This window comes from Jatropha curcas, chromosome 6 (genome assembly GCF_041381405.1).
Source record: "Jatropha curcas cultivar XTBG-Jc1 chromosome 6, XTBG_Jcur_1.0, whole genome shotgun sequence".
Lineage (NCBI taxonomy): Eukaryota > Viridiplantae > Streptophyta > Magnoliopsida > Malpighiales > Euphorbiaceae > Jatropha > Jatropha curcas.
In genome coordinates this window covers 23,488,335-23,512,294 of record NC_143156.1, presented here as the reverse complement: position 1 = coordinate 23,512,294, position 23,960 = coordinate 23,488,335, and the positions used below count along the sequence as shown (strand labels likewise).

At 32.4% G+C, this 23,960-nt stretch overlaps 2 protein-coding genes across 5 annotated transcripts; one reads left to right on the top strand and one right to left on the bottom strand.

Annotated features, from left to right (window-relative positions):
- The first annotated feature begins 1,855 nt into the window (after positions 1-1,855).
- On the top strand, positions 1,856-8,440 carry LOC105634885 (putative disease resistance RPP13-like protein 1). 4 transcript variants are annotated; one of them, XM_020679695.3, is made up of 4 exons: positions 1,856-5,701; positions 5,794-5,906; positions 7,235-7,274; positions 7,960-8,440. In XM_020679695.3, exon 1 carries the CDS (start codon positions 2,118-2,120, stop codon positions 5,649-5,651), a length of 3,534 nt encoding a protein of 1,177 aa, XP_020535354.1. In that variant the 5' UTR covers positions 1,856-2,117; the 3' UTR covers positions 5,652-5,701; positions 5,794-5,906; positions 7,235-7,274; positions 7,960-8,440. The 4 variants fall into 4 exon arrangements, with proteins under 4 accessions (XP_020535354.1, XP_012073242.1, XP_037494520.1 ...); XM_037638592.2 differs by lacking the exon at positions 7,235-7,274 and having other exon boundaries at positions 1,919-1,967; positions 2,097-5,701; XM_020679697.2 differs by lacking the exon at positions 7,235-7,274 and having other exon boundaries at positions 2,299-2,441; positions 2,636-5,701.
- A 176-nt stretch (positions 8,441-8,616) lies between these two features.
- Positions 8,617-11,436, bottom strand: LOC105634869 (putative pectate lyase 4). The gene is made up of 5 exons (XM_012217815.4): positions 11,121-11,436; positions 10,342-10,693; positions 10,035-10,245; positions 9,813-9,881; positions 8,617-9,064 (listed from the first exon to the last, which is right to left on the bottom strand). Exons 1-5 carry the CDS (start codon positions 11,245-11,247, stop codon positions 8,825-8,827), a joined length of 999 nt encoding a protein of 332 aa, XP_012073205.1. The 5' UTR covers positions 11,248-11,436; the 3' UTR covers positions 8,617-8,824.
- Between the last annotated feature and the right edge of the window lie 12,524 nt (positions 11,437-23,960).

Below are 23,960 nucleotides of genomic sequence, written 5' to 3'. Positions count from 1 at the left end.
CCTATAAATATGAGAATCAAGAATAAAATCAAATTGTTTTATTAAAATTTTATTCCATACTATTCCATTGAAATTCAGTTTGGAATTCAGTAGTTTTAAATTTCTTAACCATAAATACAAATCTAACATATTATAACATTTTTTAAAATGTAAAATTTTAAATCTAATAAGGAATAATAGCACATATAACTCAATAAAATATTTTTAAAAATAATAAATTAATACCCCATATAACTAAATATAATATTTAATCTTACATGTTTATAGATAATAGGTACACTTCACCCTTAACATTTAATAATTCAATTCATATAATTAATAGCTTAATAATTATTAATAATAATATTACAAAATCAGCAAACGATAATATCATTCATATTAGGATATTATCAATATATGTAGTCATTAAATCCATTAAAAACTATTAAATCTATAAAAAAATATATATTATGAGTCTAAGCATACTAAAATATTTCAAACCATATAATTTAATAAAAGGTAAGATATTATAACTAAAATTATAATTTTCAGCCCAAAAAAATATATATGAGTATTCAAGCACATAGTATATATTAATAAATAATTAGGGTTAGAGTTAAAATTTCTATTAAATTATGTGGTTTCAGAATTAAATAAAATTTTTCTTAAAAAAGATAAAAAAATTAAAGATATTTTATTCTAATATTTTATTTTAAAACATATATTTACAAACTAAAGAATAATAAAATAAAAATTCGGTATATAGATTGGAATATGAAATTTTACTTTTTAATTTTCATTTCATATTCCATATATTTAAAAATTACATTCCATTTTAAATTATGTATTCTAAAATTTCATTCCAAATTAATATTTGATTTGGAATTTAGATTTATATTGAAATATTCCGATTCATGTTAGACCCCCTAAATGTGGCTATTAGATAAATTACGATACAAGCTAATATAGATCACCTCAAATGCTCTTACCTTTTTATGTTCTTTTTGCTTTGCTTAAAAGAGAGAGAGAGAGAAAGAGAGAGAGAGAGAGAGAGAGAGAGAGAGAGAGAAGTGATGCTATTTCAGTTTCGTTGATACAAAATGATCTATTGTACGTATGAAAATTTTTTTAAAGAGTCATTGTATCTTATCATGCTCTAAAGTTGATTTATAATTATCATAATATAAATAAAAAATAACAAAAGATCAGAAATAAAAAAAATAAATAAATCACGAGTACATGATGCAATACAGCAGGAAAATGAGTTTTATTTGAAAAAAAAAAAAAGAAAATAAACTTCCCTTCAATTTTATTTTCCATTTTCTATGTTTTTCGCATCCATTTTCTTTCTTCTAAGCTTACGTTTATTCTCATAAAATAAATTGCAGAAAAATATTTTTCACAATTTATATTATTTTGGGCATGCAGAGAAATAAATCAATAGAAAATATTTTCATGATCAAAGAAAAATAAAGTCATTTTTAAAGAAAATGACTTTCCATTTTTTAAGGGAGGAAAATATTTTCTAAACATTAATAAACCTATTATAAACTTATAAATTCATATTATTTAATTTATTAATTATCAGTAGTCACTGTTATCAATTACCATTCATCACATGTCAACACTATCGGTCATCACCGACAATTTTCATAATTTATCAATTTTTTATTTTATTCATATTTAACAATAAAATTTTCAAAATATAAAATTTCTATTATTATTTATATTTTTATGATTTTATAAGTTAAAAAAATTTAACTAGTTTTCAATATTCAACCAACAATGAAAACTAAATTATTTAGGAAATATTTTTTAAGGAAAACAAACAAGCCTAAAGCTTTCCCGAACAGGGTGTAAACTATTATTCAAGAAAGACAAAGAGTATCAAGCTATTTAGTACTTACCCCTTAAAAGTATTTTATTCCCCTCAATTTTCTTCGTCAGTTTCCGGTCTATTGCAACGTATTTTACCGAAGAAGGATAATGTATTGACTTGACTTGCCTTGTAAATTTATTTGCGAGTCAAATCAATTATAGGAATCCCAGGACAAGAAATTTTTTAAGTTTATCAGATTTAGTCTCAAAATTTCTTGTTTGATTGTTTTTTTTTTTAGCTCTTCATTGGTGAGGAATTCATGGCTGAGGCAGTGGTGGGAGGACCAATTCTCTCTGCTTTTCTTGATGTCTTGATAAAGAATATTGCTTCTCAGGAGTTTGTGGATTTCATCAAAGGAAGAAGGATTAGTGAGAGTCGCTTGAAGAAATTGAAGACAATAATGTTGTCTGTTAATGGAGTGCTGGATGATGCAGAAGAGAAGCAGATTACTGATCCAGGTGTAAGAGAGTGGCTTGATGCTCTTAAAGATGCTATCTATGAAGCTGATGATTTGTTGGATGAGATTTCGTACAAAGCTTTCCGGTTAAAGATTGAAGCTGGATATCGAACTCATGGAGATAAGGTGAGGAGCTTTTTCTCTTATGTTAATCCTTTTAAAAAGGGGATGAAAGATAAATTAGATGATATTCTTGAAATGCTTGAAATTTTAGTGAAGCAAAAGGAGTTTCTTGGTTTAAGAAAGGGTATTGAAGAGAAACCATTTTTACAGAGAATACTTACTACTTCTCTAATTGATGAGTCTGGTGTTTATGGTAGGGATGATGATAAGGAAGCTCTAATAAAGATGTTGTTGCGTGATGACGCAAATGGGAATGACCTTGGTGTGATACCCATTGTGGGCATGGGAGGGGTTGGTAAAACAACCCTTGCTCAGTTTGTATACAATGACAGCAGAGTGCAAGAATGGTTTGGAGTCAGAGTATGGGTTTGTGTTTCAGAAGAATTTGATGTTTTTAAGATAACAAAAGATATCCTTAAGGAGGTTACTTCATTGACTTGTGATACCCAGACCCCAAATCAGCTCCAACTCGAGTTGAAGGAAAGATTAATGGGGAAAAGATTTTTGCTTGTTTTAGATGATGTTTGGAAATGTAAGTATACTGATTGGGAAATTTTGCAGATACCTTTTAAGTTTGGGGCACAAGGAAGTAAAATTGTTATTACAACACGGGATGCCAATGTAGCATCAACCATGCGTACTGTTCCAACCCATTATCTAAAGGAATTAACTGATAATGACTGTTGGTCCTTACTTGCTAAACATGCATTTGATGTTAGAAATTCTAGCATACACCCGGATTTGGAAGAAATTGGTAGAAAAATAGTTAAGAAGTGCAAAGGCTTACCATTAGCTGCAAAAATACTAGGGGGTCTTCTACGCTCCAACAGAAATGTTGAGGAATGGGAGAAGATATTGAAAAGCAGCTTGTGGAATACATCAAATGACATACTTCCAGCTTTAAGATTGAGCTATCATTATCTACCATCGCATCTAAAACGATGTTTTGCTTATTGTGCAATATTTCCTAAGGATTATGAATTTGAAAAAGAAGAATTAATCCTTTTATGGATGGCAGAGGGTTTCTTGGTTCATTCCTTTGTACATAAGGAGATGGAAGAAGTGGGCGATGATTACTTTCAAGAACTTGTATCAAGGTCTTTTTTTCAAAGATCAAGTGACTACCGCTCATGCTTCATTATGCACGACCTAATAAATGACTTGGCCAAAAATGTATCTAGAGAATTTTGCTCTAGGTTGGAGGGTGAAGATTCATGCAAGATTACTAAAAAGACTCGCCATTTATCATATGTGAGAGCAGAAGATGATAGCAGTAAGAAATTTGAGGGCATATATGAAGCGCAGCTTTTGCGTACCTTCCTTCTTGTAGAGTGGTCATGCATTGATAATGAGGTAATAAATGATTTATTGCTGAAATTTAGGAAACTACGAGTACTATCCCTATCTCAGTATCGTAGTGTAGCTGCATTACCCAAATCAATTGGCTACTTGAAGCATTTACGATATCTAAATCTTTCTACGGCATCAATAAAAAGCTTACCTGAAATTGTGAGTATTTTGTATAATTTGCAAACACTAATCTTGCATGAGTGCACAAATCTTGCTGTTTTACCTGACTCAATTGGAAACTTGAAGCATTTGCGTCACTTGGATCTCTCTGGAACATCGATCATAAGTTTACCTGAATCGATATGTGGCTTGTGCGATTTGAGAACATTAATATTGTGTCAGTGCAAAGATCTCATTGAGTTGCCAACCCAAATGGCAAGGTTAATCAACTTGCGTCATCTTGATATTGGAGGAACAAAATTGCAAGAGATGCCACCGCGAATGGGTGAGTTAAAAAATCTCCATTTGTTAACATGTTTAATTATTAGCAAACACGGTGGATCTAACATTAAAGAGTTGGGTGAGCTTCAGCATCTACGAGGAAAACTTTGTATTTGGAATCTCGAAAACATTGTGGATGCTGAAGATGCTTGCACAGCCAATTTGAATGGTAAGAGGCACCTTAAGGAGTTGGAATTGATGTGGAACAGTGGTACTGATAATTCAGTACATCAGAAAGGTGTGCTTGAGCAATTACAACCCCATGCAAATATTGAATGTCTTTCAATAGTTGGTTATAGGGGTGAAGGATTTCCTGATTGGTTAGGAGATTCATCTTTCTCAAATATTGTATTCCTGAAGCTTAGTGGATGCAAATACTGTTTTTCTTTACCACCACTTGGGCAATTAGCATCTCTAAAAGACCTCTCAATCACAGACTTCGATGGAATTGTGGATGTTGGTCCTGAGTTCTATGGAAATTGCACATCCATGAAGAAGCCATTTGGATCCCTCAAAATCTTGAAGTTTGAAAGCATGCCACAATGGCATAAATGGATTTCTTCTGTTGACAAAGATGAATATAGAGCTTTCCCTCTCCTCCAAGAGCTTCACATTAGAGAATGTCCCAACCTAGCAACATCCTTGCCTACTCACCTTCCTTCTTTAACAACACTTGAGATTGAGGGATGCCTGCAGCTTGTAGCTTCTCTTCCAAGAGCTCCAGCAATCCTTAAAATGAAGTTGAAGGATGAATCTCGTGATGTGCTATTAAAGCAATTGCCTTCTGGGCTACATAGTCTTACAATTGATAGATTCTACTGTCTAGATTCAATAATAGATCTAGTGGGCAGTTTTTCCAGAACTCTAGAAGAAATTGATATTAGAAACCATGATTCACTCAAGTGCTTCCCACTAGAGTTGTTCCCAAAGTTAAAGAGGTTCCGCATCACAAGATGTTCTTTCCTTGAGTCCCTTTGTACAACTGAGGCAACTCGTGAGAATTTTGCATCTCTCAATTCCTTGGAGATAAGGGAATGTCCTAATTTAGTATCTTTTCTCAAAGGAAGATTACCTGCCCCAAATTTGGTGCGGCTTCTGTTGCTGGGTTGCTCAAATGTGGAATCCTTCCCTGAAAAGATGCTCCTGCCTTCCTCGCTTACATCTCTTAAAATTTGGGATTTCCAAAACCTGAAATGTCTAGACTACAATGGACTTCAACATCTCAACTCTCTAAGGGAATTGGAGATTTGCAACTGTCCTAAGCTTCAGTCCATCCCAGAAGAGCTGCCATCATCGCTTTCGTCTTTGTCTGTCTATTTATGTCCTCTGCTGGAACGGAGGTGTCAACGGGAGACAGGAGAAGATTGGCACAAGATTTCTAACATCCCCCATGTAAAAGTTAATCTGCACAAGATCAATTGAGCCAGAGAACAAGACAAATCTGATTTTGTGTTCATTCAACATGCTGAGAGGTGATGCATATCAAAAGTCTGTTTTGATGAATCATAATTTAGAGTAAGATTTGCTTTATTTTCTTATTAACTCTTTTTGATTTCATTGACAGGCTCTTGATCCAATTTCTTTCTGTCCATTTGGATCTCCTAATTTGATCTGTATCAACTGCCAATCCTAATTTGATGGTCTACTCTGAGAAAAGAAACTATAATGTTGGTGCAGGTAAGTTCTACTATTAAAATACACATATGCAATGAATAATTGATATTATTAGGCAAGATGACAATGTTTTATTGTCTGTATGTAATGTTCTTATCCATGAACTTTTTACTTTAAAAACCGAAAAATAGAGGGCTTCACTTTATAATGGTTTCAAGTGCAGAAAAGCTGAGTTATTCAAATGCCAGATGGAATGGCTTCCCATGTGACAAAAGAAAAAAGTGTCTCGTGTTGTCTCTCCTAGTTATTGTGCGGATTTGCTAGGCGGTCGAGTAGTTTGCAGTGAAATTGATTCTATCTTTTGAAGTACTTGTCTAATCAATTGGCATGAAGCAGTTCCGATGGTTCTTGTTCCTTGCAGCATGACCAATAATTTTTCCTGTTTTTATTGTCATTATCTATTTATTTTTTAAATAAACCAATTTCTCAGTATGAGTGTCAAATAAATTTTGATTTACCTGAAAGTATTTGTTGAAGTCCTGATTATACTGAATAGGGTTTGACCCTTTTATAGTAGCTATTGGTTACTTTGCCCCTTCAAGAATAGTTTTTACATGCACAAGTATGAAAGGATACACATACTTTTCTAAATATTTAAATTCATTTATTTGAATTTCTTCTTCTGTACTCTTGACACTCCGGATAGGGGTCCGTGCTCTTGGCTTTTCCATGTCAAAGTATCCCTCATATACTGAATAGGGTTGAAGTCCTGATTATACTGAATAGGGTTTGACCCTTTTATAGTAGCTATTGGTTACTTTGCCCCTTCAAGAATAGTTTTTACATGCACAAGTATGAAAGGATACACATACTTTTCTAAATATTTAAATTCATTTATTTGAATTTCTTCTTCTGTACTCTTGACACTCCGGATAGGGGTCCGTGCTCTTGGCTTTTCCATGTCAAAGTATCCCTCATAGATTAGCTCACTTAGCCAGCGTTTTTAATGAGTTAATCAAGTTTACCAATTTTAACATGATTTATTGTACTAATATTATCGATTTGTGAGTTTAGAAGCGATCGAACACATTTTAGTGATGTAGAGTCATAAAATTTTTACGAGTTAACTTGAGAGTTTAACAACCATGCACTTAGCTCAGGTAAAAGAGTTGCACTTGAACACCTTTGTACATTTTAATATTTCTATTTAAACACTTCTGATTTGCAGCATGGTTACTGCCTCAATGCCACTTGTTGAATTAAGGTTGCTTTTGTAACAGTAGTTGTCAATTTTTTTTCTTTTTCTGAAAATGGTAGTTGTCAATTTGTGTATTGTTTGAATGTGGAATATCCAAGCCATTGTCTGTTCTTATTGTCAGTTTCCCTTGCAGGACTCTAATCAAAATTCATTTGGTATTTGTGGCTAGAACAGTTATGTTACTGCAAACTCAATTCAATTCTGTTACTTGCCTATGAGAACATTCAGACTGGAGTCAATTTCTTATAGTGCTTATTTCTCTTATTCGGTTTGCAAGTATGACATGCATAGTTACTGTCACATCCTTCAATTGCTCACTACAGACTCAACTTCTGTTGTTCATCTTGATGCAATTCAACTGAACTAAATAAACCTTAATAGCAGTTTACTTGGGGTTGGCTACAGAAATCCTTTACTTGTATGACACTTGGTTTAGAGTTACACCTAGGGAAAAGTCTACTGCTACTAAATCCTTTATTTCACTCCAGATCATCCTAGATCTACCCTGTTGTCATCTTCTTTCTCAGGACTTTAATGTGCTCAACCTTTCATAGAGATGCATTTGCAGGCCCTCTCTTATCTTCCATCATCTCATTTGCATCTTTATTTGAATGCATTTATTTAGTTTTTTTAGTCCTCGTATTCATATTCTGTATTGACACAGGGATATTACCTATTAAATTAGAGAGGTTATTCAGATCCATCTCAAAACCAGCATGAATTGAATATTTGAATTAAGCTGTATGTGCATGTAATTTTCCATATTTCATGGCCTCATTGAGTAGCGCGCGCACACATAGCTGTTACAGACATTTAACCTGGATTCGCCATGCTCATTTTAGTTGGGTCTTTCTGCAGGAGACAACGACACAAACAGAAAAGGGAGTAATAATTCTACCACTAAACCATTGGTAGCTTTATTTCCAATGCACAGAAATAGCTATGGTTGAATGGCAACCTATTGAGCTACTGGGTCACCACAACTTGGCAAATTTAGGCAGTATTTTAATTGAGATATTATTCAAAGAGTGCTAATGAAAGAAGGAAGAAGAATGCCTGTGTGTGGCAGCAAAGATAGTTCAACAAGAGTACTGTAGTAGTTTCAAGTGAGATTTTTCCAGGCATTCTTCCGTGTCAATGTCTTTATATTTTCTTTATTTTCATGATAATTTAAGGTTGAGTTTTATCTCAAATCGGTAAATTTTGTCCCTAATAATACATCTAGTTGCTCTGCGCTGAAAGAAAAAGCTTAAACAATACATGCAGTACAATATAAACGGTGTTATATTGCAATTGAAGTTCAAATAACACTAATACTGAAAGCTTCTTGTTCTCTCTACCAATGTTGTTAGTTGCATGAGGCAAGAAACAGGCATTTAAACAGTGCTGCTGAAAAATAATTATCATGACCTTCTACTCCTGACATTTGATTCTTGATTGGTATTTTTTATTTGTAGTTCAAGAACTGATAATGCTAAAAAAAAAATTGAAATGCAAAAAATTAGAAGAAAAAGGTTAAAATTTCAGCAAAATTTAACTTTGAACTAACTAAATGGCAAAGCTAATATTTCATCAATATTACCATAGTTTTGACTATCTACAGATAATATCACTACAAAAAAATTTCAATTATCATATTAGGCTGAATTGGAACAAGGCCAAATTTCAGACACCTGACAAGTCTTTAGGCGGAATAAAAAAAGATCTTTTCAAAACATGCAAGTTACTGTGCAACTGCTGTAATCTCTTCTGGTCGAGGAGCAGATTGCCAACCTGCACATATTTGGAGAACCTCTTTCAGTGACCCTGAAGGAACCTCCAGTGTCCATGTTGGATAGCATTCACTTGGATGGAACACATATTCTTCACCGATCCCAGTTAATAAGCAAGCTTGAGCTCCGTTTAGGAATACATCTCCTTGGGATCTTATTAAGCCGGACCTGGCTTCTTCCTGGTCTGCTGCCTACAAAACCATCACAAAAATCATGTTAACAGCCACATCGATTAGAAATATTTTGAAATAGGAAAATGCAACAGGCGCACACAAACACCTTTTGATGAAAAGTTCTTAGCTACGCATATTGTTGTTATTTCAGTTTTATGAAGAACAACCACATCTCTGTCTTTCATTTTTCCTTTTTCTTTTTTCTTCTTTGTTTTAGCTCTTCAAATAAGGCACAGTTACATGAACATAACTTCCCGATTTAGAAATCAGTTAAAACCAATAGTATCAGGAGAGTTTCAAGTATGATCTCCTACAATTGGTAGTTTTCCAAATAAATCACAGCTGTCCAGAAGTGGCTTCCTTCACTACTTTCTGGAGCCATTTTTGTAGCATTACATTGGATATGATTCGAGGTTTAGCCAAAACCAGAGGACAGAGGCCTGGTACTCTATAATGGGTTCCTTAGAAATCATATTTTGCAGCCTACAAAAATGATATGATATACAACTTAAAATATCCAACTTAGCTAAGCCCTGTTCCTAAAATAGTTTACATTAGCCAAATCAGTGCTTCTTCTTTCTGCCCTGTCCGAGGTAATATTCATCAAGATGTACAAAATCAATTCATGTTTCACTACTTGTTTTTAGCTTAGAATAGAGTTTTTTTTAATATATTTTACAAACTCTTCAATAGTGATAAAACAATTATAAAGTTAAAATAACTCACAATTACAGCTCTATTAATTGAGGATCAGAACATCATTTACCTTCTCTGTGTAATATTCAAAGGTCTTTTTCTTCTGTCCAGCTTCATATATATTGCATTGCGAATATATCTGATAAATAGAATAAATAGAAAAATAAAATAGTTAGAAATACTAATAATTTCAGATTTATGAGCTTGAGACATTGGCTACATTTGCTGCAGATATTCTAGAGGCAGAACACCTCCTATGCTCGAATTTATTAAATAAAGCATCAATTGCTACCTGGGCTTCTACACTAGCACAAACAGCATATATTCCCCAATTCCTTATGTAATTGTTATACATATGCACTTTCCCAAATCTAAGACGAGGTTGTCTCTGTCTTGTTCCATCAAAGAAACAATGGTGAATGGTAACTCGGATGCATCTATCACCAACATGAGAAGGGTCTGCTCCAATAAGCATTGTCTTGTCGTGCTGTGTAAAATAACATCTGGTGCAAAAACAAAATAAAATCACATTTCTCAAATATTTTACACATAAGATTGATAGTAATCTTTTAATAAGCAAGGGAAAAAAGAAAACCCACCTAGAAACAGTAATATCAGTGCTTTGTCTAGTGATGTCAATAAGTCCATCATCGTAATCACGAAGGCTGCATCGATCAATCCAAATATGCCTAGAATTTGGCTTTATTTGAATTCCATCAACATCATGTCCTCTACCACCTTCAAACTCAAGGTTACATACAATAATATGTTCGCATTCTTTCAGTCTTAAGCCCTTGCCAGTTAGCTTTACCCTTTGGCCTCGGCCATCTATTGTCTTATAAGACGACACACTTAGGTATGAAGAAAGATTTATGGTGCCTGAAACCTCAAAAACAATCCATTGAGGTTCACTTCTCCTGCAACCCTCACGAAGGGATCCAGGACCATCATCTAAATGCCAAAACACAAGTACTTCAAATTACCACAAGAACTTGATGCACTAAATAAGAAACCCAGTAAAGGAGCGATTAAAAACAATAAGAAAAATTTTCTAAACCACTAAGCAAACCACAATCATCACTAGAAACCCCTAACAAATACCAATGAACATTACCAATCAAAAATAGCTCTATTTTCATTGAATTTACCAATTCTACATCCCAAACAAAGCTAAAAACAACTACGATAATTAAATATAAATGTCTAATTAAAACCATTTTATTATCAGATAAACATGAAAAAAAACATTATATGAACAGCGTACATAAAATGGAGAACAAAACAAAAAGGTAATTACCAAAAAGCAAAAGGCCAAAAAAAAAAAAAAAAAAAAAGATCGAATAAAATGAAGCTTAAAAGAGAGAGAGAGCAAGAATACCGGCCAAAGTGGTGACAGAATAGATCGGACCATGTAAGCCACCAATGGCGGAACGGCCAAATCCCTCAGCTCCCCTTGCTAATGCTCGGAGGCTGAAGTCAGCTTCGGCGTACGGCAGCGAATCCATGATCGTTATACCTTGTTAGGCTCAGCAATTGAAGAATTGTTGTGCGTTCATGAATGAAACAAAAGCCCGTCATTACTCGCCGTGTAACACGGCCATTGTATCGATCGGACCGATTTCATCAAACCGTTGATAACTGGAAATTCGGTAAGATTAAACGGTTACTTAGGCATGGCCCGGTCAAAATTTTTAAAATATTGAATGTGAACTGGTTTTTAATTGCCGGTTTCGGTCCGATTTCTGATCTAGCTAATTTCAGTACTGTTTTGATTAGTCGACGGTTCTGATTACAGTTTCCGATATATATATATATATATATATATATATATATATATATATATATATATATATATATATATATATGTTTTAAAAAGATAAATTCTAATGTTATAATTTCCTTTCGAAAATATTAATATGCGTCTAAAAAATATTGGAAAATTTTATTTTAAATAAATTTTAAGATGCTCATACTCATATTTTACAAAATAATCAAATAAATTATCACTTTATTTTATTTAAATATTATTAATAAGAAAATTTTGAAAATACTTCAAAAGAATATAATTTTAAATTTACTAAACAATTTAAATCGTTAAAAAAAAAAAGGTTAAAATAATATAAGTTTAGACTAAATATTTCTCTCTTTTTTTACCATTTTACTTTTTAGATTTTTAACTTTTAAAACAAAATGTATTAAAAAAAATCTTAAGTAAAGTATATTATGTAATAAAAAATTATTGAGACTTTTGGAAGTGTATAAAATATGCTAAGTGATTATCATTTTGAAAATAACAATAGAAAATTTTCGGTTCGAATCGGACCGAAACTGTCGGTTAAACCGCCGGTTTAAGGCTGGTTCAGATTTAAATTTTAACATTCACATAAACTTTAACCGACCTGTAAACCCTTAATTTTGATTTAAAACTTTGAACTGACGATTTCAATTCGATTTCGATTCATCTACAGTACGCTTCAGTTCCGATTCGATTCCCATTTAAAATGAACAGATGGCCATGTGCAGGGTTACTACTGTTTATTCCCTCATTTGAGTATAATTTCATGTCCTTTATTTATTTGATAAATACACCTATCAAATCTACTAAATTTAACATTTTAAACTATTTAGTTGCACAACAAGATATAGTCTCTGGTAAGTGTGTATACAACCCTGATAATAAAATCATGTTTAAATACGCTCTCTCCCAAAAAAGAAACATTTTAAACTATTTAGTTATTCCATATCTTATAATATTTGATTATTTAATTTTTTTTTTTACATTTAAACTAGTGTTAGTATTATATTTTTCGTGTTTACTATTAAATAATTTTTAGTTTCCTCATCTAATTATAAAAATTATAGTTTTTGGATGAATGAGTGAATAGTTAAACGGAGCTAAATCTTAAATTTTCAAGTGAAATTTCTGAGTATATGAAAGACTAAAAAAATGATTTCATTATTGTGGAATAAGAAGTCTATGTATTTTAATGCACGTGTATTTAATTTATTCAGAACCATTAGAGCGGATTTCACTTTTTGGGGACTAGTAGTGTAGTTATCAAAGAAGAGAGACAAAATTATAATTATGCTTAAGTTTGAGAGATGAAACAATAATTTATCTATATTAAAAATGTAATAGTTTAATCTTAATAAATGAATAATATAAATGATAAATACTCCGTACGTCCCGATCCATCTTTCCTTTTTAGTTTCCTTTTTAGTTTGTTACAAATTATATCAACTTTTCTTTTTTGTATTATAGTTAATTCTTAAAATTGTCTACTATACTCTTATTAAATTTTATTTTATTTTCAATAATCCTCATTAATTATTACTTATTATTCTAATATAACAGTTGCTCATGTATTATTTTAAATGGACATAAAAAGTTATATAAATAAAATTGTCCTTTTAACCATAATAATTGTTACTCTCTCTATCTCAAAATATAAGTCGTTTAAGGTTTTTGCACAAGAATTAAAGTAGCAATTAAATCGTCTAGATTATAACAAAATCAAAGAGTAACTTGATTAAATTATCTTTTATCTCAAAAACAATAGGTACTTATAAAAGTCTTTACTGTATGGTAACATTGAAAACATCGTTATTACTACTTAAAATACTAAAAACGACTTATATTTTAGGACAAATAATTACAAAAAAAATGACTTATATTTTGAGACATAGTGAGTATTTCTTAATCTGTGTAAAAATAGAAAGTGGACTATCTTTTGGAAAAGAAGAGAGTAACAATTATTGAGCCTTAATCTCGAAGTGGTTCTTTTAGTTTCCTTTTGCTTTATTTGTAACTACGTTTATATTAATATTAAGTAGTAAATATTTTGATACAACTTCCATCTATGTCACTCTAAGTCTATTTTTTCTTTTTTACTACATTTTACCATCAACGTATCACAATTATGAATCGACATACATATGGTGTGATAAGATATGACTAAACTATCTCAAGTTTCATTCTATCATCTTATCCTAATTTGTGCTACTCGCATAGTTGTTATCTTATCTAATCTTATGTGATCACACGTCCATCATAACATCTTCATTTCTGCAATATTCATATTCATCTTGTTAATACATTGTGCATTCAAGGTTTAACATTTATTCATATATAACATTAAATGTTATTCCCGTTTTATAAAACTTGTCTTTCACTTTGTTAAATAACTTCCTCTACGAATTACATTTTTAGCACTTCTCTATTCATGTATCTCATTTTAGTCCTATAGGTTAGATCTTCATTTATCATGTGACCCTTCTGAAAGGCTAAACCATAGATGGTTGTCACAAACTTTTTGAAAACAAATAGAAATAAAATTAAGAAAAATAAAAAATAAAATTTGCAGTTTCGTTTCCATAATTGAAGAAACAAATAGCTGAAAAACTGAAGTTTTCAATTTAATGGTAAATACAATATATTATGTACCTCTACTGAAAACATAAGTGTACACCAATTTGTTAGGATACCGGCAATAAAATTACGAGAATAATTACGGCAGCGGAAAAATAAAAATGGGACACACAGAAATTTACGTGGTTCACCCTTAACTGTTTAGGGCTACGTCAACGGGACAAACTCCGAATATTTCTTCTACTATTAAAAATTAGTAGGCTTACAAAGAGAGTAATACAAAATAGTGGCACTCACAAGTATTTCCCAAAAACACCCCAAAAATAATTTCCTCACTATTTTTCTCTCCCCTAATTTTAGGAAACCTTCCTAAAATTATAACTCTCTATTTTCTATTCTGCGAGTTGTGTGTTTTTAAGTCTTGGCTCATATCCTCTATTTATAGGAGAGGATTGGAGAGAGCCGTGCATTACTCATGCACGGCTCTCTGTTTCGTCAAACTTTCTTTTCTTTTTTTTTTTGTTCTTTTCTTTCATCACGTGTGTGGGTAGGCACCGCCACCACCAATAAAGGTTTTGTGAGTCACCTAACACCACCAAAAAATGTGTGGGTCCCACTTGAGTGGGCACACCACCACCAACAAATCTCCCCCTGCACACTCAAGTGGGGACGTTAGCCATACTCTCCATCATCCCTGCAGCTAATCGGCAATATTCAAACTTGTCTTTTGGAAGAATCTTCGTTAACATATCTGATCCATTTTCATCTGTATGGATCTTCTCAAGCTGTAACTGCTTCATCTCCAGTACATCCCTGATCCAATGATATCTAACATCAATGTGCTTTGATCTTGAATGAAAGGAGGAATTCTTCCCAAGATGAATCGCACTCTAGCTATCGCAGAATATCAAATATCGTTCTTGATGAATTCCGAGTTCATTCAAGAACTTCTTCATCCACAGCAACTCTTTGCATGCTTCTGTTAGTGCTATGAATTCTGCTTCAGTTGTTGATAGAGCAACGCACTTCTGTAATCTTGACTGCCACGACACAGCTCCCCCTGCAAATGTGATTAGATACCCTGATGTGGACTTTCTCGAGTCAATATCCCCAGTCATATCTGCATCGGTATAACCGACTAATACTGGATTCTCATCTCCAAAACATAAACATACTTTAGTCGTACCTCGAAGATACCTGAAAATCCATTTCACTGCAGCCCAATGTTCCTTTCCCGGATTTGAAAGAAACCGACTCACTACTCCGACTGAGTAAGCAATATCTGGCCGTGTACAGACCATGGCATACATCAAGCTTCCAACTGCTGAAGCATATGGGATCTTTTCCATCTCTTCCTTCTCTCCATCGGTAGAAGGGCATTGTTTTGAGCTTAATTTAAAGTGATTAGCAAGAGGACAACTAACCGCTTTAGCATTCTCCATTTTGAACCTTTGAAGTACCTTCTCAATGTACTTCTCCTGTGACAACCATAATTTCTTGGTTCTTCTATTTCTTGTAATCTTCATGCCAAGAATCTGCTTTGCTGGTCCTAAGTCTTTCATAGCAAAAGACTTACTTAGCTGTTTCTTCAAGCCATTAATTCTGACAAAATTCTGACCAACAATCAACATATCATCTACATAGAGCAAGAGAATAATGTAGTCATCATCAGAGAATTTCTTTACGAAGACACAGTGATTTGATGTAGTCTTTTTGTAACCTTGCTCCCCCATAACAGACTCAAACTTCTTGTACCACTGTCTTGGTGCCTGCTTCAAGCCGTACAGGCTCTTCTTCAGTTTACAAACATAATCTTCTTTCCCCTTTTTTATGAAACCCTCTGGCTGCTCCATATATATTTCTTCTTCCAAATCTCCATGTAGGAAGGCAGTCTTTACATCCATTTGCTCGATTTCCAGATCAAAACTAGCGGCCATTCCGAGCACTGTCCGAATGGATGTCATTTTCACAACTGGTGAAAAGATCTCATCAAAATCAATACCTTTTCTTTGATTGAATCCTTTCACAACCAGTCTAGCTTTGAATCGTGGTTGGGAGATGTGTTCTTCCTGCTTGATTCTGAACACCCACTTGTTCTTCAAAGCTTTCTTGCCTTTGGGCAACTTCACCAGCTCAAATGTTTTATTCTCATGCAAGGATTTCATTTCATCTTGCATGGCTTCAATCCAGGTCCTTTTGTGTTCACTTTCCATTGCTTCTTCAAAACATTCAGGTTCTCCCCCGTCAGTCATCAATACATATTCATTTGCTGAATATCTAGTAGATGGTTGTCTGACTCTACTAGACCTTCTTAATATTTGAGAACCTTCAGGTGCTGGTGGCTGAACACCATCAAAATCGTCTTCTGGTTCATTTTGATGAGGAACTTCTAGATTTTCTAACTCTGGCTCTTGTTCCTGTGGAACATTTTCTTCATCTCCAACTTGTCTTTGTTCTGTTGTTGGAGGAACTATCTGCACATCTGCTGCATCAGCTTCAGATCTATCGACAGCTTGCTTGAGTCTTTTCAATATCTTCAATAGTCTGATTTTCAACAAATACAACATCTCTACTTCTTATCATCTTTTTCTGGATTGGATCAAAAAATCTATAGCCAAATTGATCTTGACCATAGCCAGTGAATACACATTGTCGAGTCTTGACATCAAGCTTAGACCTCTCATCCTTAGGAATATGTACAAATGCTTTGCAACCAAACACCCGCAAGTGATCATAGGAAACATCCTTTCCTGACCATACTCGTTCTGGAGTATCATACTGAAGAGGAACACAAGGTGAACGATTTATAAGATGAGCTGCTGTAAGAAGAGCTTCACCCCAAAATCTTTTAGACAACTTTGCATGTGAGAGTAAACATCTGACTCTCTCCATCAAAGTTCTGTTCATCCTCTCAGCCAAACCACTCAATTGCGGCGTCTTGGGAGGTGTTGTTTGATGTCGAATACCATGCTCTTTGCAGAAAGCATCAAATGGCCCAGTGTATTCTCCACCATTATCTGTTCTGATGCACTTCAGCTTCTTGCCTGTCTGTCGCTCAACCAAGTTTAGAAATTGTTTAAAAACATCTAAAACTTGGTCTTTAGACTTCAAAGTGTACACCCAGGTCTTCCTAGAATGGTCATCGATAAATGTTATGAAGTATCGATTTCCACCATATGACATCGTCAATGGTCCACATAGATCTGAATGTACCAGATCTAACACATTCTTCATTCTAGAAGGCTGAGAAATCTTGAAGGCTACTCTATTCTGCTTTCCTGCCATACAATCAGAACATTTCTCTAAATGGACTTTATCCAATCCAGATAGCATGTTGTTTTTAACCAGAGTTGTCATTCCTTTCTCACTCATGTGGCCTAGTCGTTTATGCCACAGTTCCACTGTACTATCATCCTCCGCTACATTTAAAGTATCTCGGGAGAGCTTTGCATGCATCACGTACAGTTTTGGATCTTTCTTTCCATGGGCCACCACCATGGAACCTTTTGTGAGTTTCCACTGACCATTTTTGAAGGTGCTACAGAAATTTTCAGCATCAAGTCTGCCAACCGAGATTAAATTAGAATGCATGTCTGGTACATACACGACATCTTTTAAAATTAATCTCGAACCATTTTCTGTCTCCAGGCAAATGTCTCCCTTACCGACGACTTTCAACAATTTGCCGTCTGCTATCTTGACCACACCCAAATTTTCTGATGTGTAAGATGAAAAATTCTCTCTCCGGGATGTTGCATGAAGTGTAGCCCCACTATCAATTACCCAACTGGTCTCCTGGGTTGCAAGATTGATAGTGTCTTCAATGAACAGTTGGAACTCAGCAATGACATTTGCTTCATCATCACTGCTTTCTTCTTTCTTTGCTTTGCCCTTGATCTTCTCCTGATCACTTTTGAACTTCCGACAATACCTTTTAATGTGCCCCTTCTTCCCACAATGATGGCACACAATATTGGCAAATTTATTTGATTTATCCCTGCTCTTATCTCTTGTGGTTGAACTTCTAGATTGGCTCCTCCCTCTAGGCTGGTTATTTCTTTTAGCATCTGCTAAAAGCATGTCTGACTGAGATGAAGAAGGATTCTGTGCTTTGCGTCTCATTTCTTCATTCAGAACAGCATTTTTAACAAATTCCCAGCTAACTCCACTATGTGGTGTAGAGTTTGTAATTGATATCTTCAAAGTCTCCCAAGACTCTGGTAAGGAAGCAAGCACCATAAGGCCGAGGATTTTATCATCAAATTTTATGCCCATATTTGACAGCTGGTGAATAGTCGCCTGCATTTCACTCAAGTGATCTGCTACAGAAGTACCTTCTTGGTATTTGAAATTCATCAGCTTCGTCAAATAAAATAATTGGTTGTTGCCGGATTTTGAGGCATACAACTGTTCAAGCTTGTCCCATAATGTTCTGGCGTGAGTCTCGTTACAGATGTGGTTGTACACATTATCATCGACAAATTGTCGAATATAACCACAAACTTGTTCATGCTCGAAAGCCCATTCTTCATCAGTCTTGTCTTCCGGTTTGCTTGAACCAAACACGGGCAAATGCATTTTGGTTACCATAAGGAGATCTCTCATTTTATTTCTCCATATATGGTAATTTGCGCCATTTAGACTGATCATTTTGCTCGTTCTGGCTTCCATGACTTTTGAGTGAATAGTAACTGTATATGTGAATAGTAACAGTATACGAGAATAGTAACTGTATACGTAAATAGTACTATACGTGAATAATACCTGTATGCGTGAATAGTACTATACGTGAATAGTGCTGGGCTTAACAGTGACGGGCTCAGCAACAGTGACGTCAATAGTAACTATTCACCATCAACTGCGAGTTACTATTTTACTATTCATCACTAAGTCGATTTTGCAACGTCTTTCCGAGCGGACTGCACCAACGGACTCGTCGTAATTTTCTCGTCATCGTGGTATATTTATTTTCAAAATATATCCACGGATCCGGTACCGCTATCTGACCGGCTGAACCAGGCTCTGATACCACTTGTTAGGATACCGGCAATAAAATTACGAGAATAATTACGGCAGCGGAAAAATAAAAATGGGACACACAGAAATTTACGTGGTTCACCCTTAACTGTTTAGGGCTACGTCAACGGGACAAACTCCGAATATTTCTTCTACTATTAAAAATTAGTAGGCTTACAAAGAGAGTAATACAAAATAGTGGCACTCACCAGTATTTCCCAAAAACACCCCAAAAATAATTTCCTCACTATTTTTCTCTCCCCTAATTTTAGGAAACCTTCCTAAAATTATAACTCTCTATTTTCTATTCTGCGAGTTGTGTGTTTTTAAGTCTTGGCTCATATCCTCTACTTATAGGAGAGGATTGGAGAGAGCCGTGCATTACTCATGCACGGCTCTCTGTTTCGTCAAACTTTCTTTTCTTTTTTGTTTCTTTTCTTTCATCACGTGTGTAGGTAGGCACCGCCACCACCAATAAAGGTTTTGTGAGTCACCTAACACCACCAAAAAATGTGTGGGTCCCACTTGAGTGGGCACACCACCACCAACACAATTAACACGTTGAATATAGAAAATACATGTGTATACAATATATATACATATAGAAACCAATTATATATATATATATATATATATATATATATATATATATATCAATGCAAAATGCAAACAAAAAACCATACAATAATCAATAAAACAACTCATCTAAAACCTAGAAATCTACAAAAATTTAGAATCACAGTCAACATCAAACGGAGAAGAAGAAAAACAAAAACAAAAACAAAATCAAATCGATTGTAAAGCAATGCAAGAAGAATATAATCTAAATGGAATCAAATACTGAAAGAAGAATAACAGAAAGAAGAAGAACAAATGAAGATGAAACGAAGACGAAAACGAAAGCGAAAGTGAAAACGAAAACGAAATCGTAGAATAGAAATCCATTTTCCGATGAAGAACAAAAATGAAAATGAAACGAAAATGATATTTGTTTCCAGTGTAAAACATAAATGAAAATGAAAACGGAATTTAGTGGAAGAATAAAAACGAAATCGAATTTTCAGTGAGGACTCTCACATCGGTCCTGTCGCCGGAGGCAGAGTTCATGCCTGCTATTGAAATAAGAAGAAGAGAACAGAATAAAAGTGAGATTAGATAAAAAGACAATTAGCTAAATAAGTAATAAAACTGACATTATTTTAATAATTTAAGTCAAACTGATATTTTTTTAAAATAAATTTCAAAATTTGATATATACTACTATATCTTTTTTTAGGTTAAACACATAAATTCATCCCCAAACTTTGCAATTTTAATCTTAATCTTGTGGCACCCTGAACTTTGCAGATGACATATTGTGCACCTGAACTTATAAATTTTAGAACAATAATTTTCATAGATTTTAATTTTTTTTAATGAGTGTTTAATTGATCTAATTTTGTAAATTGAAATATTCAATAAAATAATTTTGAAAAGTAAAGTATTTAACCGGTGTAATTTTATAAGTTAAAGTGTTTGATGGGTCAAAATAAAAATTGAGAATGTTATAAAATTAAAGTAATAAAGTTCATGAGTGAATTTATATATTCGTCATTTTATTTATAAAGCTTTTTTGGACGTAAAGCCCATTAGTGGTGGAATTATTTATAAATTAAAGTAGCATTTGATGATACAATTTAATAAAAAATTAATATGTTAAGCATTTTTTATTTTAAATTGCTCAATAACATCACTTAAAAGTAAGGTTGCACATCATCTGCTCTAAACCAACTCAATTCAAGAGTTCTAAATCAACCAACCCAACCCAACAGATTTGGACGGATCATTTTTAAAATTCACAGTTGGATTGAGTCATGGATTCACTTGATAAATCTATAAACCTGACCCAGTCCATAAATAATATCAAATATGTATATTTATATATATGTATAATTATAAATTATTTATGTTAATTTGATTTGATCAGGAGTTTTGAATATGAATATTAAATTATTGTACTTTTAGTATAAACTTCTTTTGAATTGTTGTTATTGGAGTGTATTATAGTTTAAAATATATTGTTGTATTATGTTACTAAGTATCGTTTATTTTAGTGGTTGTCTTTCTTATTAAAAAATTAATTTTTCATTTCATTATTATTATTAAAAAATTTTAATTTTAATACTGTTATTGAAATATATTTATAGTTTGTGAAAATTATTACATAATTATATTTTTAAGTATATTTAAGTTTTTGATAATTCATCTAAAATAGTCATATTTTATCTATATTTATCTATCTATTTATATCTATATAACTATATAAAAGTTGAATCCTATTTCATGATGTGCGACAATGTTAAGAAATGTAGTTCCATATGTGGCTTTTTTAAAATTTTTTCATTATTTTTTAGTTGATTATCTAATTTGAAAAAATCTAAATTATAAAACTCTTTGTTTTCTTTTTTCAACAATTATTCCCATAACAACTGATTTTTGTTTTCGATTTCTTTTCAAACAATTAAATTGCTCAATTTTTACACTCATAATAATATATGGTTGTTAAAAAGTAATGTTGTTTAAAATTCTTCAAAAAAATAAAATTGTACATTCCGAGCAAAATGTGGGCATTTGACTAGTTTAAAAATATTTTTATTATTTATCATTTATTTGACCCAAGGATTTATGTTGAATCCGTATTTAACCCAACTCGTTATTAACTTGAGGATTTATATAATTAATGGGTTGAGTTGGGCCAAAAAAACCATTAACCTGTACATACAGGTCGAGTACTTTAAATTAATAAACTCGACCCAGCCAGACCCATGTGCAAGTCTCTTTAAAAATCTTATCGAAATTAAAATTCAACTAAAATAAAAATTCACAATTTTTAATTTAAAATCTATACTGAATCCAATATATTATGCCAAATTAATTAAATAATTTTTCAATTCAAGAATTTTTTTTTTTTCTTAAATTAGCCAAGCATAAAATTCAACTCTTAAATTTTCCACAATTGGGTACCAATTTGAGATGACAGAAGCTTACTCCATCCTGCTGAGTCTCAATCTCATTTTATCTCTTAAATTTCAATAAGGTGACAGTTAAAGTGTGATTGACAGCCGCCTAATGCATAAATTCACTCCTGCATCCTACATAAAAAAAAATTCTTATAACACTTTTAATTTTTATTTTAGTCTATTAAATATTTCAATTTATAAAATTATACACGTTAAATAATTCTAACTTGCAAAAATTATTTTATTAAATAGTTAAATTTTTAAAATTAGATCGATTAAATACTTATTAGATAATTAAAAAATGAATAAATTATTATTTCAAATATTATGCTATCCACATATTAAGAAAATATTTTGCAAATAAATATCAAAAAAATTGTTATTGCTAATATGAAGATGGATAAAATATTATTAAAATTCATAACTTATACGAGCATAATAGGTTGCTCACAAAAGTTAGCATAATTTTTTGTGAAGTACATGCATAAATTTATACACTTGACATATTGTCAGCTAAGCAACCTCTTAATCTTGTTTTATCTCTAAATTTTGCAGGACAATGCCGTTGAATGTGATTGTCAAGTAGTCATGTTTCAATCTTGGTTTGTGTATATAAGTTTCCACAAGGTGGTTGAGTTTACTATCAGCTAGTTATCTTTTTTTTTTTTTTTTTTTGGCATTAAAAACCACAAGGAAGACTATTCCAATTAGGCTAATTTTTCCTCATACTTGTACGTTTGTCTCCTTTCTTTTCACTGTCTTTTTGTCTGACTCATACACTAGCCAGATTTTCTTTTTCTCATTCTAGATCTGAGGATTGAAAGGTCCCTCTCACCAGCGGATATAACTGGATTTTAGATATTGGAAGACCACAAAAATAAAAATAGAGTTAGATTTTAAATATTGAAAAGAAAAATTTGTAAATATTAAAAATGAATAGAATTTAAGGGAAAATATTTCTTTTTCAAAAAGTTTGTGTTATGGCTACCAAAAGGCAATGTAGCATCATCTCTGCCTCTCACCATTGACGACTTTATAGTACGGGATGGCGGTTGAATGCTGATAAGAGTTTGAATTTTCATATAAATTTGGATCCTCATTATCTTAAAGGAATAAATACTAATTTGACTCTTGAATTTGTTTAACCGATTAAAAAAAATAATAATAAAATATGACCTTTTTAGTCGGTTTATTCTTTAAACTTGTTAATCCAAATGGTACTTGCGAGATTGATCACTATAGTTTAGGTCATGAGTTCGATCTTTCGAAACGTAAACTCCTTGCCGCCTAGCCCCTTTGCCTTTGAGGACGAACGATGATTAGTCAGATTTGTGGATGGTTAAACGGACACGAGCCTAGATACCTCATGCAAGTATATAAAAAAAACTTTTAAACTTATTTAAAATAATTAAAAAGATTAGATTTAATATTTTGGGTTAATCATATACTTATTAAAACTATAGATGGGATGGGGCTTACTAATTATTAAAAAATTAATTTAATATAGAATATAAGAAAATGATATATGAAGTATATTATATCTTTCTTTACTTTGTTTATAAATATGTACTAATTTGCATATTTTAAATTTGACATCTATTACTGGGTTATTGCATATAAAATTTATATATTTTTCATGTTGAATAAATTAAAGTTATAATGCATATTTATAAATTTATTATACTAGAAGAAATGATATTTTATGGACTTTAAATTTCTATTCATAAGTATTGAAAATTTTTTATCTAAGTGTTTTTAGTATACGATCAAAAAGGATAAAAAATCAATAACGTTAAATTAAATTAATTCATTAATTTATAAAAATCAAAATAAT